Here is a 19539-nt window from a genome sequence, read left to right on the forward strand (position 1 = left end):
AGATTACTAGAGTTACACCTAGTTTTCTCGTTCGGATGAACCGAAGACGAAATATATCAGTTTTGAACATCACAGGTTCAAGATTACTAGAGTTACACCTGAGTTTCTCGTTCGGATGAACTGAAGACGAAATATATCATTTTGGAAATAGGTAAAGTAAATATTACAGATTAATAAAATCACCATATTATCCTTAATGGAAATAAGTGAAGTAAATCGTATAAACAATGAAAATGACCATATTACCCTTACTAGAAATTAGTGCAGTAAATATCATGGAGATGGTGAAAATGACTATACTACCCTTATCGGAAATAAGTGAAATAAACATTACATATTGTCAAAATGACCATATTACCCTTATGAGAAATAAGTCAATAAATATCACACAGACAGTTAAAATGACCATATTACCCTTACTAGAAATAAGTCAATAAATATCACAGAGACAGTGAACATGACCAAACTACCCTTATAAAAATGAGTAAAGTAAATATTACAGTCTGCTAAAATGACCATTTTACCCTTAGAGGAAATAAGTGCAATAAATGTTATGGAGACCGTCAAAATGACCAAACTACCTTTATTGGAAGTAACTGCAATAAATATCACACAGATGGTGAAAATGACCATACTACCCTTACTGGAAATTAGTGAAATAAATATTATGGAGATTGTAAAAGTGACCAGACTACCCTTATTAAAAATAAGTAAAGTAAATATTACAGACTGTGAAAATTACTATTTTACCTTACTGAAAATAAATGCAATAAATATTATGGAGACTGTCAAAATGACCAGACTATCCTTATCAAGAATAAGTAAATTGAATATTACAGATAGTGAAAATGACCATACTACCCTTACTGGAAATAAGTGCAATAAATATTATGGAGACTGTGAAAATGACCATACATACTAGAAATAAGTGCAATAGATATCACACTGACAGTGAAAATGACCATATTACCCTTACTAGGAATTAGTGCAATAAATATCATGGAGACAGTTAAAATGACCATACTACCCTTATCAGAAATAAGTACGTAAATATTATAGATTGTGAAAATGACAATATTACCCTTACTAGAAATAAGTCAATACATATCACAGAGACAATGAAAATGACCAAACTACCCTTATAAAAATGAGTAAAGTAAATATTACAGTCTGCTAAAATGACCATTTTACCCTTAGGGGAAATAAGTGCAATAAATGTTATGGAGACTGTAAAAATGACCAAACTACCCTTATTGGAAATAAGTGCAATAAATATCACACAGACGGTGAAAATGACCATACTACCCTTACTGGAAATTCGTGAAATAAATATTATGGAGACTGTGAAAATGACCAGACTACCTTTATTAAAAATAAGTAAAGTAAATATTACAGACTGTGAAAATGACTATTTTACCTTACTGAAAATAAGTGCAATAAATATTATGGAGACTGTCAAAATGACCAGACTATCCTTATCGGAAATAAGTAAAGTGAATATTACAGATATTAAAAATGAACATATTACCCTTACTGGAAATAAGTGCAATAAATATTATGGAGACTGTGAAAATGACCATAGTACCCTTACTAGAAATAAGTGCAATAGATATCACACTGACAGTGAAAATGACCATATTACCCTTACTAAGAATTAGTGCAATAAATATCATGGAGACAGTTAAAATGACCATACTACCCTTATCATAAATAAGTAATGTAAATATTACAAATTGTGAAAATGACAATATTACCCTTACTAGAAATAAGTCAATACATATCACATAGACAATGAAAATGACCAAACCACCCTTGTAAAAATGAGTAAAGTAAATATTACAGTCTGCTAAAATGACCATTTTACCCTTAAGGGAAATAAGTGCAATAAATGTTATGGAGACTGTCAAAATGACCAAACTTCCCTTATTGGAAATAAGTGCAATAAATATCACACAAACTGTGAAAATGACCATACTACCCTTACTAGAAATTAGTGAAATAAATATTATGGAGACTGTGAAAATGACCAGACTACCCTTATTAAAATAAGTAAAGTAAATATTACAGACTGTGAAAATGAATATTTTATCCTTATTAGAAATAAGTTCAATAAATATTATGGAGACTGTCAAAATAACCAGACTATCCTTATCAGAAATAAATAAAGTGAATATTACAGATAGTGAAAATGGCCATACTACCCTTACTGGAAATAAGTGCAATAAATATTATGGAGACTGTCAAAATGACTAGACTATCCTTATCAGAAATAAGTAAAGTCAATATTACAGATAGTGAAAATGACCATACTACCCTTACTGGAAATAAGTGCAATAAATATTATAGTCATTTTCATAGTCTGAAATATTAAATTTACTTATTTTTGATAAGGGTAGTCTGGTCATTTTCACAGTATTGCACTAATTTCCATTAAGGGTAATATGGTCATTTTCATAGTTTGTAATATTTAGTTTACTTATTTCCGATAAGGGAAGTTTGGTCATTTTATAGTCTCCATGACGTTTATTGCATTAATTTCTAGTAAGTGTAGTATGGTCATTTTCACAGTCTGAAATATTAACTTTACTTATTTTTAATTAGGGTAGTCTGGTCATTTTCACACTCTTAATAATATTTATTCCACTAATTTTCAGTAAGGGTAATATGGTCATTTTCACAATCTCTATAATATTTATTGCATAGGTTTCGAATAAGGGTAAAGTGGTCATTTTCATAGTCTGTAATATTTACTTTACTTATTTTTGATAAGGGTAGTTTGGTAATTTTCATAGTCTCCATGATATTTATTGCATTTATTTCCAGTAAGGGTAATATGGTCATTTTCACAGTCTGTAATATTTACTTTACTTATTTCTGATAAGGGTAGTCTGGTCATTTTCACAGTCTCCATAATATTTATTGCATATGTTTCGAATAAGGGTAAAATAGTCATTTTCATAGTCTGTAATATTTACTTTACTTATTTCTGATAAGGGTAATTTGGTCATTTTCATAGTCTCCGTGATATTTATTGCACTTATTTCCAGTAAGGGTAATATAGCCTTTTTCATAGTCTCCATGATATTTATTGCGCTTATTTCTAGTAAGGGTAATATGGTCATTTCATAGTAACGGTAATATGGTCGTTTCCAAAATGTGTAATATTTCCTTTACTTATTTCCAATAAGGGTAGTCTGGTCATTTTCACAGTCTCCATAATATTTATTGCACTTATTTCCAGTAAGGGTAAAATGGTCATTTTCACAGTCTGTAATATTTTCTTTACTTATTTCTTACAAGGGTTGTATGATTATTTTCAGTCTGTAATATTTACTTTACTTATTTCCGATAAGGGTAGTCTGGTCATTTTAACAGTTTCCATAATATTTATTGCACTAATTTCCATTAAGGGTAATATGCTTATTTTCACAGTCTGTAATACTTACTTCACTTATTTCTGATAAGGGTAGTCTGGTAAATTTCACATTCTGCATAATATTTTGTTGCACTTTTTTTTCCATTAAAGGTAATATGGTAAAATAGTCATTTCAGAGTCTGTAATATTTACTTTACTGATTTCCGATAAGGGTAGTCTGGTCATTTTCACAATCTTCTGAATTTTTATTGCACTTATTCCGATAAGGATAGTTTGGTAATTTTCACCGTCTTCGGAAGAAGCAGATATGTCAAAGTCAAATTTCTATAAAGTCATGACTTGTTGACTTGGTCTTGATCATGTTTTCTAATATTAAGAAAATTAAAAAAAAAAAAAAATTGTATTTTGATTTATAGAAATGAAATATAATTGTTAGTTTGTATAAATGTGGGAAAATTAGTGACAAGTAAAATTCAAAGTTTTATAATTTTGGGGTTGTTTGAGATGTGGTGAAATATTTGGGTGGAATCATCACTTTGAATTATAATTGTGATTGTCTGTAAAATTGTCAACAAATATTATTGTGACTAATAAAAAAATTTAATATTCCTAATTATTATCACGATTACAAAATTTAATAACAGTTATAACTGTTGCAGGACTTATCACAGGTGTATCTGTGACTGAAAAATAAACTGTGACAGGTTTCACAGTTACAAAATCCTGGTTTTGGTGTAGTGAATATGCAAAAACAGTAAAAGAAGCACGACCATTTTTAGTTTACCCACCAACTCAGTTAAATTTTAATAAGCACATCAGATACACAAACAGTACCTGAACAGAGGAGGTTCAGCTACAAATCCAACATGGAACAACAAGCACCAAAGATTAAAAATACCCCACAAGGTCTGAGAACAGAGGAGGTTCAACTACAAACACCTGTAATTTTATAAAATATAAAGAACTACCACACAAGAAAGAAACATAATTGAATCCTCCCTTCACACCATTAAGATGAAAATGAGATGAAAACATACCAAATTTGGAAAAATGATCAGGATCTAAGCGCGTAGCAGACTCACCTTGAACATCAGAGACCCCTGCCGGATGAGATGATAAATCGTTTGGATCCACCACATAGAAACAAGCTTCAAATAGAAAGTAATGTATAAGTCCATTTGTGCAAGAAAGACCAATAACATTTCTGATCATTTTCTAGAATGAGTAGGATGAAAATGGATCCATAATGTCCATCAATAACATTTCTATACACTACAAGGAGATTACGAAAGTATAAGAAGGTTCAGAGCAAGAGACTTCACCTACAACTTATATCATGGGATAGTTAATCATATCCCTTCAGTGCCAGCAGCCTTTGTTGGACCAATAAGAACATTAGCTTTCCTCGGTACATCAACTGCTTGAGGAGTGCAAGTCATAGTTGAGGTTGTAACCCAAATCATAATGCACAATTATGAGAGATACGAGTACCACTTCTGAAAGTCAATAAGTGGAACCTTTTCTAATTAGCAGAAATTTAGAACCTGCACAGATGTATAGAGGAATACCCTAAGTTGGAAGTGAACTTGGCATCGAGAAGTACCAGCAGAAGCAAATCTTCTCCTCTGGAAAAGCCATGAAGCTGAACCTTGTGAGATGACAGAACCAAACCTTGTAATGCCAAACCTTAAGGTTAAGTATTGGCACCTTACTGATACAGGGCAGATAAGCTAACAGAAAGAGACAGAGATGAATAGCCTGGATCTCCGTCTCCCTTCCACCCTACAAGGAATCAAACCAAAATTTAATCAAGTTAGTGACAAGCGGAAACAAAGTAAATCTCAAGCTACCATCCTAGAAGAATAAGTACAATTCACAATTACTTATGCATAATAGTTTCACGCTTTCAAGCACTGAAAAGGTAGCTAGATTCTTTTTTAAATTTGTTGAGACGTATCCGTACAAAATGAAACAAACTTTATGACAGCATGAATTCAAAACGCTTGAAAAGAAAAGGTAACAAAGAAGATATTCACTATTATAATACCGACTATGATTGAACACTTAACTAAAGAAAGGTTCGTAAGTATCTTCATTTACAAGAGATTTATCATGGAACATGCTTGCTCATTTTGGGCTGGATGCAACAAAAATACAAGGAGGTGGTTTAAGAGACTATGGTTTTGGTGCGGAACAGACCCAGCCGAGCAACAAAAGTTAAAGCATTTTCAGTATTGCCACTTCCTTGTATCCTCCTTGATGTTAATTGCACAATTCAGGTGCAAGTTTCTTATAAGGAGAAAAAAATGAAAACTTAACTAAACCATTTTGCATGAATCCAATTCCTTTATAAACATAGTTCACTAACCTGTCACGTAATAAGAACTCGTTTGCAGTTTTCATTGCAGCTCTCCTTGTATGCTTCTTGATGCTATCTACACAATACAGGTGCAAGGTTCTGATAAGTAGACAAAAATGGGAAACAACTTGTGCTTACTTTAAAAGAGCAGCAATATTAAAGAAAAATAAATATGGTGAAATAGAAATCCAAATGCCACAACAAAACTAAATGCGAAAAAATGGGTTTCGGTCATTTCAAAATTTAATAATTCTATAAACTTACCCTAATTTAGATAGCTTCAGGTAAGCATCAGCTTAGTCAGCAAAGATGGCATTATCGTCCTAAACACTGAAATGTCAATGAACTTTTGTATGGACTCTTCTAAATTATGGTTTTATAAATCCATTATCCATAATTATTTTCAAAAAATATGGTGATGGATGCTAGTTGATTATGACATAATACAAACCTCTGCATATTTTTCAACAAGGGACGGAGAAAGGGATCAGCCAAGAGTGTCTTATCAGTTCGGAGTTGGATTAAGCCTTCCTTCTCCCCATTTAGAAGCTCCCTACAAAGAAGTCAAATAAAAAATATAGAAAAAAACATTAGTACCTTATATATTGACAACTTAACATATAACACAGGCATTCTTAAAACATAGACAAAATTTAAATTTGAAATGTATAGAATAGTCTTACTTGAAGGAAGAGTTATCAAACACTAGGGGGTTGGTTGTCCAGGGTCCCTCAAATCCAGAGGATTCTTTGTGGCACCTTCCCTGTGAAGTTTGAACAACATGTAGTAAATACAAACCTAAAATGTCTGAAGATATTACAAAATACAAATATCATGTCGTTGTGATGCATTCACCAAGACTCTTGGTTATATTCACCACTAAGAAATATCAATCAGAAAATTTAATGTCCACAGTAAAAAGGATGAGAAAACTGATTGTGAAAACAGCCCAAGGTGTGGCCACCAGTTCCACTCATCTTCGTGAGAGCTTCAGCCACATCACTTATAAGCAGAACAACCTGCTTAAACCCTGTAATTATACCTCGCTCATATAAGGAACTTCCTCAATAAATTTACAATAAACTTAAGCAACACTACAATCAACATTTAGTGGATCCATTTGCATATAACTCAAACTAAAGTTGACATCAATCCTTCTCAAGAACAGAAACAAACCCAAAGAATAAAAAATATACGCATTCCTAATGTATCAATCTTACCTTAGCACCTGGATGTTCAACTCCTAGCATCTTTATAAGAAAAATATAGAGCAAATGTTGAGCAACATGTTCAGCAACACCAATATCCAGAACCACACTAACATATGAGTCCTGTAAAATACACAAACTCACTTCAAAATTTCATTCCAGAAACACAACCAATTAACATAAATCTACTAGTAGTGAAAATTTCGAATTACCTTAATTTGTAAGGCAAATACATATGGCTGAAGCAACTCTTTCCCTCACTAGTCTTCCACTTAGAAGGCTAGCAATACATATGACTGAATCAAATATAAAATATCCTAAAATTTATCCAGCAACAGCTCCTATCAGAAATCCACTTTCAGTTTCTTGCCATGGCATCTACGAATGACCCAACCGCAATCATAGAAAACAAAATGCAAACAACTAAATAGATTCAATTAAAACGATTCAGATTCAATTAAAACAACTAAACAGGGGACATCTATCCAGTGAGCTAAAAAAAATCGATTTGTGATGAAAATAAAAAGTAACCAATTTTTTGTACCGACCATAGAAATCGATTCTTGGTGTGAGGGTATTGATTTTTACTTCGCAGGTTGAAGACGACTTCAACCAATCTAAATCTTCAAAGAACATCTAAAGATTCTCAAGTTCTAAAAACCCTAAAACCAACAGATTTAGTAGTAATCATTCATGAGATGATTATTATTTTTAGATCTAGTTAGAGATTTTGATAAAACCCCTAAAAATGAAAAAAAAAACATGGATTGAATCTATTCCCAGAAGATTTGAGATCTACAACTCGAATAGTGAGTTGAGGGATTTCAGAAGAAGAACAAAGAGAAGGGGTTTATTAGTTTGGTTGAAATAGCATCTAGGGTTATTGATTTCTCCATTTTCATGGAGCTAGTTTCTTAGGTTAGAGATGGGGACCGGGAGCTGATAGCAGCAGAAGAAGAAAGAAAGTGAGATTGGAGAGGGGAGAGATAAAGAGGTATATATATGCTGAATAATAAAATTTATCAAAAGTAAATCGTGTTTCATCGGTCGCTGGGTCGGCGGTTGACTCAGGGATAAAACGGTAATTATTCCGCGATTAGTTTTAGCCATCTCAGAGTTTTTTTCTTATTCCCGGACCGTATTGATCGGTAAATGGTCAAATGACGGTCATCGGAAGTCGATTCAGTGGGTTGAAGAATCCCCATTTTCCACTAGTTTATAATGCGTTTTCAAAAGTTATATTAAAACGTCATATGATTAGTTGTTTTTGATTTTTGTCCACATGATGATTCTAGCCGTTGAAGATCTGACGGACAAGAAATAAAACGGCTAATAGTTAACCGTTAAAACGGTTGATAGTTACCCGTTATACTTTGGTTGCCGTTAGATCATCAACGGTCTTTTTAATCTAATGGTTACCTAGAAGAACGTCTAACAATTAACCGTTTTCCTCTAACGTTCAAATTTCAAACCACGTATATATATCAGAGGTTGAGTTTTACTTCATCACCATCAAATATCAAACATAAATTTCACCACTCAAGTTTTACCGTTCGATTTATCAAATTTGTTGGTTTACATTTTGTTTTCTGTTAGTTTTTAGAAAAAATAATGGTTAATTTTAGTAAACAAGAAGATATTCAACTTGTGAGAAGCTTTTTCACTGTAGTTGATCGACCAGATTTTTTGGATATGCTAGCTGAAACTTTTTGGAACAATATGTCGGTCGAGTTTCATTCAAGAGCGGGTGTGACCCAAAGATCCTTGAATGCTCTTCGGTGTCGCCTAGCTTTCCTCAAGATGAAATGCAGGGTTTTTTAGGGTTTGTCTACGTGAAGCAGATAATGACGTAATTTTATCCAAAATTAAGTTTAGTGAGCAAGGAAGGGGAACATTTCGTCACTCAAGCGTTAACGATATATTTGGAGTGCATTTGTTAATCAATCCAGAACATATCTTATAATCTACCAAGTTATTTAAAGAATATAATATGCTTAATTTATAGGTTATCTTACTGTTGTGTGTTTCTATGTTATGTTATTTAACAAATGTAATGTATTTTCTTTTTTCCTGTAAATGTAATGTCTTTTCTTAGTACCTGCAAATGTAATGTTTTTAATATTTTCCAGCAAATGTAATGTTTTTTCTTAATTTAAATTTAAATTTTTAGTAACCATGTCTCACCGCTTACATAAATAAAAAAACATATAATAAAATTATTCTGAATCGGAGGCCAAAAAAATTTGTCCTGGGTCGTAATGGTCTTGACCAACATCAACCTCTTCCGTGTCTTCTCCTGAATCCAACTCGTTGTCTATCGCATCTCCAGGCATGTCACCATCCCTTGGACCTTGACCATGTCGTTCCCATATATGAGCTGCAAGATCCGTACGAAGTCTCTCCTGAAAAACTGGGTTTTGTAATGCCTCGCTCGTCTGCCTCAAGTTTCTGACTATAGGTGCATGAGGTGGGTCTGGCACATATTTCCACTTCGGGTCACGATGTTTATCCTCTACAATGATATTATGCAATATCAAGTAGGTTCTCATGATAGATTTCATATCTTGCTTTTCCTATTAGTTATATCTGTGGTAAAGGATCCTAAATTTATTTTGCAGTGTCCCAAATCCCCGTTCCACATCTTTCCTCTTATCCATTTGATATTTGTTAAATAACTCGAGAATTGAAATACCACTGGGTGCACCGTAATCTTGGACTAACACATAGTAACTCTTATAAATTCCATCCACTAAATAATACCCCTGTGTGTACTGGTTCCAATTGATAGTAAAATGACAAGGTGGTGCAATACCATTGAGATTGTCATCAAACAAATTGGAGGACTTCAAAACATTAAGATCATTGCTTGATCCACCCACTCCAAAATAACCATGCCTAAACCACCTATCGTATGAAGCAACCTCCTCAAGAAAACAGGTGGGATAACTTTTGTGGCCTGTGTGTGTTCCCACCTCGTCCATCGGACACACCCTCCATCCCCAATGCATACAGTTCAGGCCACCAAGCATTTCTGGAAAACCTCTAGATGCGTTCTTCTTCATCAGCCACTTGATATCATTCACAGTGAGACGTCTCATGTATTCCGCATTAAACCCAAACATAATTGCATCACAAAACTTCTTAATATAATAGTAAATAGTAGAAGCAGCGATACAAGTATAATCATCAATGCTATCAGGTGGGATACCTTTACAAAGACACTTCATAACGGCATACATTTTCATGTGTGGGCTATGACCTGGAATTCTTGCAGCATCTTTTCTTTTTCGAAAGTCGGGGTCAACCTCACATATTTTATGCATAATTCTTAAGAAAAGGGGTGGATACATACCTAAACGGCCATGAAATTTTTTCGGTCCCCAAGTGCAACCATCATTGAAATAATCATGCATCAACCTTGCATCCTCTTCGGCACGATTACTATTGATTGATTCTCTCTTCATCACTTGGGTTGGAACGGGTTGATGCAAATTATGAGTATGTTGCATCAAACATTGATATAGCATGAGAAGATTTTAATTTGTATCTTCGTCATTTGAATAATCGGTCAGACAAACCCCCAATTTGATTGACATATATCTCCTTAAAGACATTCTTCAATTAACAACCACACCGGAGTAACAATAAAATAGTGTCAAAATGGACATCTAACAAAGTTAACACAAGAATTCAAGTATAACAAAGTTTAACAACATTTGCAAATGAATTCCAACAAAAGTGCAGCGTTTTATGACCATGTTAATATCTATAACGTGTAAATTACATATACAATTAGACATACAATCTAAATTATCTCATTTTCAATCATACCAAATCATATAACTTGTAAATAACCTATACAATTAGACATACTATTTAAGTCCCTAAAATCAACAATGTTAAACAAATTCAAGTCCTCACATAGTAGTAACTGATTCAATTTATGTTATTCATCTCATAATTAATGAAAATCTTTTCAATTGAAAAAAAAAATTAAAAAAAAATAGGTTTTTAAGTTTATTGGATTACCTTTGATTATTGAGATGATTAACCTCCTCAAAAATAACCCCAACTTTCAATTAAGAGCTTCCACAACAAACCCAAATCTTAAAATTGTGTAGGTGATGTTTATTTGGTTATTTAGGGTTTTTGTTTGAGAAGAGAGGGAAGAAAGGGGAAATGAACAGAATGAACTGTGTTCGTTGTTCCTGAAACTTTAGCCTAAACAGGAAACGGCTAATGGTTAGCCGGTTCAACATGATTTGACTGGTCAAGATAGGAATAACGGTTAATGGATAACCGTTTTCACGGAAACGGGCGATTAGTGGCCGTTATTTGAAGAACGGTTGATTGTCCGTTTTTTTTTTTGCTTAAAACGGCTAACGGTTATCCGTCTCTGGATTTCTCTGAGAAAAACTGTAAAAGTCAGGCCCTTCCCAAACTGATGTGTAAAGGTGATTGGGAAATGGCTGGGAATCACCACTAGACCCGTCTTAACAAAGAAAGTAGAGTAGGGTTGAATTATTGAGATCATCCCACACTTGATTGTCATAAATAATGGCCACTTATGGCTGCAACTAATTTAACAGCTCTAAAAGTCTACAAATATTGTCTTTACATATATCTAATAATAATCATCCCAAAACACTAAACTAACAATGATGTAATGAGTCAAAATGAATGCAAATTCTCCTCTCTGATAGCCAAACTAATAAATGATTAAAGTATTGATATAACCAAGAGCCGCAATGATTTTTTGGGTACTCCAAAAAAAACAACATGACCATACACCACACATTATTGAGATAATGTGAAAAGTCAGGTCCCCAGTCTGTTCCTTACCTCCTATTTGGGAGGTCGGCACAAGACCACTCAACTTGGAGATGCAAAAGAAAAAATCAAAATCACATTCCTAGCTTTATTTTCCAAGGGTTCCTTCATGTGCTAATGGTTGATGATCTCTAATTAAGCTTGACTTGCAGAGTTGCAAAAACTTGCAGATTTATTAAGCAAACCAAGTACTTATCTTCACAGAACTCTGCTAGGAGCAAATCATCATCACAACTAACTAGAAACCAATATTTAAAAAACGTGCGGAATATCCTTTACTCCACTAAAATCTTTTGGTGGAGCTTGAAAACTAAGTTCCATTAACGGTCAACAACGTCTGCCATTGAATAGTATTCCCGTGACCAATGACATAACCATTTCTCCTCCACCTTATCTGTCTCTCTGTCTCCTCAAAAATCTATATAAGAACACATCCAAACTCCAGAGAGTAAACACTAAAAAGAAGCTCCCCAATGGCATCATTTTTTTCATATCATCTCATTTTTATCTTTTCACTTCTTCTTGCCTTTACTTACTCCAATGCAGAAGATCCTTGGTGGAGCTTCTGCAATGACAACAAGAAAATAAACAGTACAAAAATCTCATCCAACATTGATGATATACTACCAAACTTAGTATCTCAAACTTCAAACCAAGGTTACACGTTTCTCTCTTCCGGTTCCGGCAATGACCGTGTTTACGGTCAAGCTCAATGCCGAGGAGATGTTCTAAACACCAAAGAATGCTCCAAGTGTATCCAAGAAGCATCAGTCCAAATCCAAAAACTATGTCCCAACCAAGCTGATGCAAGAATTCTCTACGAATTCTGTTTCTTACGATACGATACTCATGAATTTATAGGAGAATTAGATAATTCTAATGGTGTCATTTACGCAAACGTTGGAAACGTTAATGGCGACTCTACTTTTTTCGAGAAGGTACTCGGAGATTTAACGGATAAAATTACTGGTGAAGCATTGGATCGTAAAAATAAGATTGGGTTCGCCAAAGGACAGACTAAGTTATCAGAATTCGAAACGTTATACTCTCTGGTACAGTGCACTAGAGATTTATCTAAATTTGCTTGCTCGCAATGTCTAGCAACTGCGGTTGGAAATTATGCTGGATCCTGTAAGGATAAGAAAGGATGTCGCTCTATATACAGTAGTTGTTTTGTTCGATACGAGCTGTATCCGATATTTTACCCGGTAAATTCCGTCAATTCCACGGATAAAAATGTCTATTCAAGACATATGTTGCATCCATAGAGTTCAACCTAGTAATAGTATGGCTAGAAATGCCTACTCAAGATTATTAAAAGTTTTATAATAATTTGCTATTGCATAATGATTAATTTAGGAACTTTCTTCTGGTACGATGGGATGGATTCCTATCTTTCCTTTGAGAGCTTGAAGTACTTGAACCATCGTTATATCGGCAGTTACTTTTAGCATCATATCCACATGATATGATGTAATAATACCAAAAATAAATAAATTACTTTCATTTTGGAAGTTGTCACATGCTCATTTAACGGTCTAAAATTTTCATGGGGTCTAAAATTTTCATGGGACATAACCGGCAATACTCTGTGGTTCAGTAAATCAACTTCACCTATAAGTACTTAGCCTTGCATACTTGCATCAAAGTATGCATTTGCCTTCACTCGTAAGGAAATACATAACTAGAGTCTTTTTTTCTTTCTCTCTAACTCTTCATGCTCCCATAAGCATAAGAAGTTTGCCATGTAAACAATTCTCAAATCAGCAGCATAAGAACACAAAGATATACTGTAACACACCCATTTTATTGCACCAAAAGGAATATTACAAAACTGGCCATCACATTGACCAAAACAGGCCATCATTCTCTCAATGATGCCTTATTCTCTCAAACATGAGGCTACATCTCTACAAACTCTCTCCTACTGATTTCTAATGCCTATTACACTATTTATATAGTAGTTACAAAGCCAAAAAACGTGCACAACACTTGCATACGCATGAAACAACCATGTCCCATATGGTAATTCCTCTAACCGCCAATCTGTTTTTCAACTGCCACCTTTCCTTTTGTGTTGTCAAGCCAAATGATGCCAAATCTGTTCTTGATGATTAGAATATGCCAAACTTAGTTATAAAGCCTCTTTATAACAATCTCAACTAACTCCTTTGCTTTGGCATGCGTATGATGCACACATTCATAACTATCTCAACTAACTCCTTTGCTCTGGCATGCGTGTGATGCAAACATTCGTAACTGACAGCTTGAACTCAAATCCAACAATCATTGCACTCCATTAAACTTGGCTCGTGCCAATATTTGGCAATTATTGCGCTTTACTCAATTTATTTCTGCCAAATACGTCAACAATTGCGCTTCATCCAACTTGGCCTCTGCCAAGTTCGACAATGATTGAACTAAAAGTCTACAAATCCTAATAACTTGACAAGGCTTTCAGCCGCAAAATGAGTCAAATGTATAAAATTTCTTCTTTTTAGAAGATGATGTCTAATCAAAATCATTTTTGGCAATTTTTGACTTATGCAGAGCACTCAATTGATTTAATTCTTCGCTAAGAGCTGCAATAATTCTGGTCTTCCTAAATAAACACCCTGTATGTTTACTTCAGCTCAGTTGCATAACTTCGAGCATGGACAAGTCAATGTATGTCGGTAACGGTATTGATACTGACATGCAGAACAAAACTCTATTTTCAATCTCGTCCTAATGATCAGTTCGTCTAAACATTTGTCAGACGAGTGAATGGTTTGATCACCGAATCAACGGTATTTTTGACATTTTTTGAATCATATATACTAGTACCATATCCCAGGGCACCAAATCATAACTCGATCTTACTTTATACGACCTCGGTTTCAAAAGTGATTTTTTTTCTTTTTTTAATTTGGCCAGTTTTCCTATGATAAGCAAGGGTTTGGCTCATCATAGGTGAGGAAAAGTGTTTTGTAAGGGTTCATGCAGGAATTGTTGATCCCTAGTTAAGCGTGACTTACGAATGCAAAAAGAAAAGGAAAATTTAGGGGAGACCCAAAAACAAAATATTCTCATTGTCAGTCTCACAATTGATTTTGGATATCGTGATATCCATAAATATTTTTGTGACACCCATAATTATCCGAAATTATTAAAACTTGTCTGCATGATGGTTTATGCATCCACATGATGTGTTATGCATACTGTTTTTTCAGGGATAACTCGTTATGCATCCTAATTTTTCAGAGGTATAATTGGCAACGCAACTTGGATATAATATATCTAAAAATCCGCGCCTTGGAATTTTACAAATTTTATATCGTTGGAAATCTTTTAAAGAGAGCTACGCAACGAGTACAAACAACAATATCAAATTTTTGTTTTTCACGAAAAAATCGGAGGTGATCATCGTTTTAGGGAAAATTTTCGAAAACTGACTGCATATTCATTATGCAGCCTCCAAAAAAGATGCATAACGAATTATGCAACCATTTTTTGACTGCATAACAAGTTATGTATCTTCATAACACAGTTATGCATCTATAACAAGTTATGTAGCCATTGTTTTGATTGATTTTAGTTCGTACAGAAAAAATTGGTGCATAATGCGTTATGCAGCCATATTTAAATTATGCATCCATTTTCTCGATGCATAAAAGATTATGCCACAATTTTCTCGATGCATAATGCATTATGCAGTCATATTTTGACTGCATAACTTGTTATGTAGATATTATTGTAGGTGCATAACAAGTTATGCAACCTTGCTTTTTGTTGGTTTCAATACTAAGAAAAAAGTATTTGCATAACGTAGATATTATTTCCTTCATCAAACCACTCATCTCTACTCTTTTAACAGTTTGTAAGCATTCATCCTTAAAAGTGTGTGGCAACCATAACGTAGATATTATACTGTGTCCGTCTCCAAACCCTGAATTCTCTTCTGAATCATAACTCTTATTCACAGCAGCACAGCAGCTAAAGAAGAAGATAAGGAAACGAATTGATAAGCACTGGCATAGGAGAATACTTTCTTCACATACGAGATCCAACTATCTTTTTCTATAGTCCTAATCGTCTTTTTTTTTCGTGCAAAGCCTAATATACTTTGATTGTTTAAACATCGGTGATGTTTAGTTTATTACTATGACTTAGAGAAACGATGGAGCAATCATTCGGTGTGATTTCAGATATGAAATTGGGTGAAGATTGGTGCGAATTTGTGTGGGTTTGAGCATAATTGAAAAGGAAATTTTTATGTCGCTGCTCAACAGATGGGATTAAGGAATTGAAGTTAGGGTTTCAGTGTTCTTGAGAGATAGAGATGATATTGTTGATAAGGGGTCGGTGGTTTGAATATGAAGATGATTATGGTTTCCTGTTGAACTCAAAAGAAGAAGATCGATCTGCTCTGAAGATCAAATGGTTGAATCTGTGAATAGGTGGAGGTTAACAAGATGAATGGGTTGTTGAGTGTTGAATCGAATTGATCCAAAATTAGAAGATGGATGATGGGTTGGTGGCGCTGTTGAAGAAAAGGAATTGAAGATGAAGAAGAAGAAGAAAAAAAAAGAACAAAACATAATTTTATAAAATATGGATTTGAGAATAATTTTTTCTTAAAAAATGGATACGCGCCTTCAGATTTCTGGGCGTGGATTTCACAGTGGAAAAGATCCGAAAAATGAGTCTCCCCGTAGTTTTCACAAAAAAAAAAAAAACAGGAGACCTTTTAGGCCATGTAAGCCGAACACCCAGATTGCATGTGCATTGAACTTTCACCTTTACTTGGAGCAAAATAGCATCAATGAGCCAGCGACAAACAAACACAAGAAACAATATTTTAAAGAAGAGTGGAATATAGCTTCTAGTCCACTACTATCTTGGTGGAACTTGAAAACTAAGTCCCATTAACGGTCAACAATGTCCGCCGTTTAATAGTATTCCCGTGGCCAATGACATAACCATTTCTCCTCCACCTTATCTATCTCTCACCTCCTCAAAAATCTATTTAAGAACACATCCAGAATCCAGAGAGTAAACACTAAAAAGAAACAGTCCAATGGCGTCATTTTTCTCGTATCATCTCATCTTTATCATTTCACTTCTTCTTACTTTTACTTACGTCAACGCAGAAGATCCTTGGTGGAGCTTCTGCAATGACAACAAGAAGATAAACAGTACAAAAATCTCATCTAACATTGATCATGTGAACATGAAAATAACGATGGTATCCAAGTATTTACAAACAATACTCGCATTTGATAAACACGTAAGTGCTACATTTTATATCCATATTTATATTAATTAGGACTCGATATTTTAACTAATAACACTATTTTAGTACTTTTATAAAAAGTACAACTGAATTGGATCGTTCCGAAAATAAACGACTAAATTGAAACTTAAATGGCGTTTGCGGCGAAAATCACCAAAGTGGCTCATAGATAGAGTTAATGTGTCACGGACACCTGCTTGATTACTTGATTCCCTGTCCAATAAATTATCAAGAGAAGCAAATCAAGAGAAGCAAAGAGATTGTTTTTGACCAAAAATGCAGTACGTGTACCACACCTCCACCTAGCCATCACGTTCAGTGATACCAAAATGAAAGTCAGTTTCTTTTAGCATTTGTTGTCACACGGAGTGCACCTAAAACAAGTCCAGTAGAGGAGATAAGCAAGTGACGTGTCCACCTATCCCTCACATTTCATATTTTTGTATCAAACAAAAGAAAGTCTCAAGCAGGTGGCCATTATGAGGAACAGTTTTTGTCTTCATTTCTTGGTGGAATTGAAATCAGTAATGGAGCGAAAACAAGAAAGAGATACTGATGATTAGAGAGTTTTACTTCAATCCAGTGACAACAGTTTCTCATGGCCAAAGTTTGAGTGTTCTAATGGCTTCAGGAAGTGCAGGCAGTAGTGGTTGTTAGCAAGAAATTTATTTGGGGTTTGTTTTGTTTGTTGCTGCCATAGCCGTGATGGAGAGAATATATTGCACAATAATGGTTGGTTTGATGGTCTACAAAGGTTCTCTCTAGGGACTTGTATCGACTGGTAGTGGCAAGCAATGAGCTATGCAGTGATGATTGGTTGAGAAGTGAAGCAGCAACCAGAAGAAACTAAGAAGCTGTTGCTGCAGGTGAAGAAATTCAGAAGACCGGACTGAATAAGGCTGAGAGGTGCTGCGAAGTCTCTTCGTGGTGGTGCAGCTCGTGATGAAGGCATGTGGTGTTGCTGCTAATTTAAGGTGTTAGAAGGCATGAGAATACATGGGTTTTGCGAAGATATTCTGCAGAGAGGATTTGCACGAGCTGGTCACTGTCATTAATGAGAACATTGGGTGCAGTTTCAATTGTAAATTAAGGGGAAAATAGTGGGACTGTGATTAATTCATATTATTGAAGCTAGGATGAAGAATGAATTGCCGGCGACATCAATACTGCTGGTGTTAGCTGGATTATCTGTAATGAGTTGGTTAGGGATACAGAGTCTGCAAGGAATGGTGGCTACCTTTAACCTGTTGCTAGTCTGGGACGGAGTTGAAGTTAGATGGTCAGGCAACACTAGTTGGCTGAGATGGTCGCAATCGGCAGTGGTAGCTAGGAGTTTAGCCTTGACAGACGGAAGATGGAATGGGTGCTGTGGTCCGATATGGATTTCGGTTTTGATGCTTGGGCTGGACTGGGCCTAACTATTGTGCTAGGTTTAGACTCCTGCGCAAGATATAAGCTTCAATTGAGAAAAAGAAGTGGAAATTGGATAAATACCCTTCTTTTTTGGGGGGTCTACACAAATACACTTAAGATGTTTACAAATACCTCTAAGGGGTTTAATTTAAGTTTTAGGGTCTAACTTTTGGCACATCTGAAATTATATTAAGTCAATTCAACCTCCGGAGGAGGTTGGGATGACGTTTTCACGCGTCAAGAACATACTAGTTCATTTTCATTATCCAAAAAAAGTACTAGTTCATTTTCATTATCCACTTAAAATATACCTCTTAGAGGTATTTAAATAAAATTGAAGGGTATTAATGAAAGCCTTATATTCTAGGGGTATTTAATTAATGTTCCCGAAAAAGAAGGGGAAACCGGTATTGGAGCTCTGTTTTCGAGAGAGGAGGCCGGCGGCCAGAGAGGTGGAACTTGGAGCGGTCTTGGAGGTTTGCGCATAACAAAGGGATTGTGTTAAAACTTTGGTAAATTCCTTTCTTAATTTTATTCATAGTAGTTCTATAGATATTTATACATGACCGATAACTTGGAGACTCAAAACTTTCCTAAGACACGGATTTGATACTTTCCTTATAAGTCTCAAAATCATGACTTACATGGACAATCCTTTCCTAATATATCACTTACCTTATCAGTCTCACATTAGTGATTTACATGGACAATACTTTCCATAGACTGACCACTACGGTCTTGGAAAGTATTACACTTTCCTTAATACCCCCCCCCCCTCAAGACGGAGCATGCAGGTCACAAATGCCCATCTTGGACAAAAGACCTTGAAACTGAACTCTTCCTAATGATTTGGTGAAGATATTCGCCAACTGCAACCCCGTAGGAGTATAAGAGGGAGAAATAATTTTATGTACTATCGCATCCCTGATGAGATGACAATCAACTTCTATATGTTTAGTTCTTTCGTGAAAAACGGGATTCTGAGCAATATACAATGCCGACTGACTATCACAAAGAAGACTCATTCCCTGTGTATGACAAACTCCCAAATCACCTAGTAATTGCTTCAACCACTTCA

The 19539-nt window shown here is 34.8% G+C and overlaps 2 protein-coding genes and 1 long non-coding RNA gene across 10 annotated transcripts; 1 reads left to right on the forward strand and 2 right to left on the reverse strand.

The window, feature by feature from the left end:
* Positions 1-3994: 3994 nt before the first annotated feature.
* Positions 3995-7896, reverse strand: LOC113283873. 8 transcript variants are annotated; one of them, XR_003327787.1, is made up of 11 exons: positions 7492-7896; positions 7156-7321; positions 6956-7066; positions 6419-6765; positions 6187-6288; positions 6000-6058; positions 5745-5811; positions 4980-5158; positions 4699-4872; positions 4459-4524; positions 3995-4315 (listed from the first exon to the last, which is right to left on the reverse strand). It is a non-coding gene; the product is annotated as an uncharacterized LOC113283873 (long non-coding RNA). The 8 variants fall into 8 exon arrangements; XR_003327789.1 differs by having other exon boundaries at positions 6000-6065; XR_003327792.1 differs by lacking the exon at positions 6000-6058 and having other exon boundaries at positions 6419-6498.
* A 1263-nt stretch (positions 7897-9159) lies between these two features.
* LOC113280256 lies at positions 9160-10407 on the reverse strand. The gene is made up of 2 exons (XM_026528905.1): positions 9636-10407; positions 9160-9455 (listed from the first exon to the last, which is right to left on the reverse strand). Exons 1-2 carry the CDS (start codon positions 10405-10407, stop codon positions 9160-9162), a joined length of 1068 nt encoding a protein of 355 aa, XP_026384690.1.
* A 1833-nt stretch (positions 10408-12240) lies between these two features.
* LOC113278295 (cysteine-rich repeat secretory protein 55-like) lies at positions 12241-13283 on the forward strand. Its single transcript, XM_026527177.1, has one exon. It carries the CDS (start codon positions 12247-12249, stop codon positions 13039-13041), a length of 795 nt encoding a protein of 264 aa, XP_026382962.1. The 5' UTR covers positions 12241-12246; the 3' UTR covers positions 13042-13283.
* The last annotated feature ends 6256 nt before the right edge of the window (positions 13284-19539 follow it).

Source organism: Papaver somniferum, chromosome 5, assembly GCF_003573695.1.
Source record: "Papaver somniferum cultivar HN1 chromosome 5, ASM357369v1, whole genome shotgun sequence".
Classification (NCBI taxonomy): domain Eukaryota; kingdom Viridiplantae; phylum Streptophyta; class Magnoliopsida; order Ranunculales; family Papaveraceae; genus Papaver; species Papaver somniferum.

What these genes read in the sequence shown, in the direction of transcription:
- LOC113280256 (XM_026528905.1), bottom strand. Translation starts at nt 10,407, where the DNA reads ATGAAGAGAGAATCAATCAATAGTAATCGTGCCGAAGAGGATGCAAGG. An exon ending in AGATTACGGTGCACCCAGTG is followed by an intron (nt 9,456 to 9,635) that starts GTATTTCAATTC and finishes ATATCATTGTAG; the next exon opens with AGGATAAACATCGTGACCCG.
- LOC113278295 (XM_026527177.1), top strand. Translation starts at nt 12,247, where the DNA reads ATGGCATCATTTTTTTCATATCATCTCATTTTTATCTTTTCACTTCTT.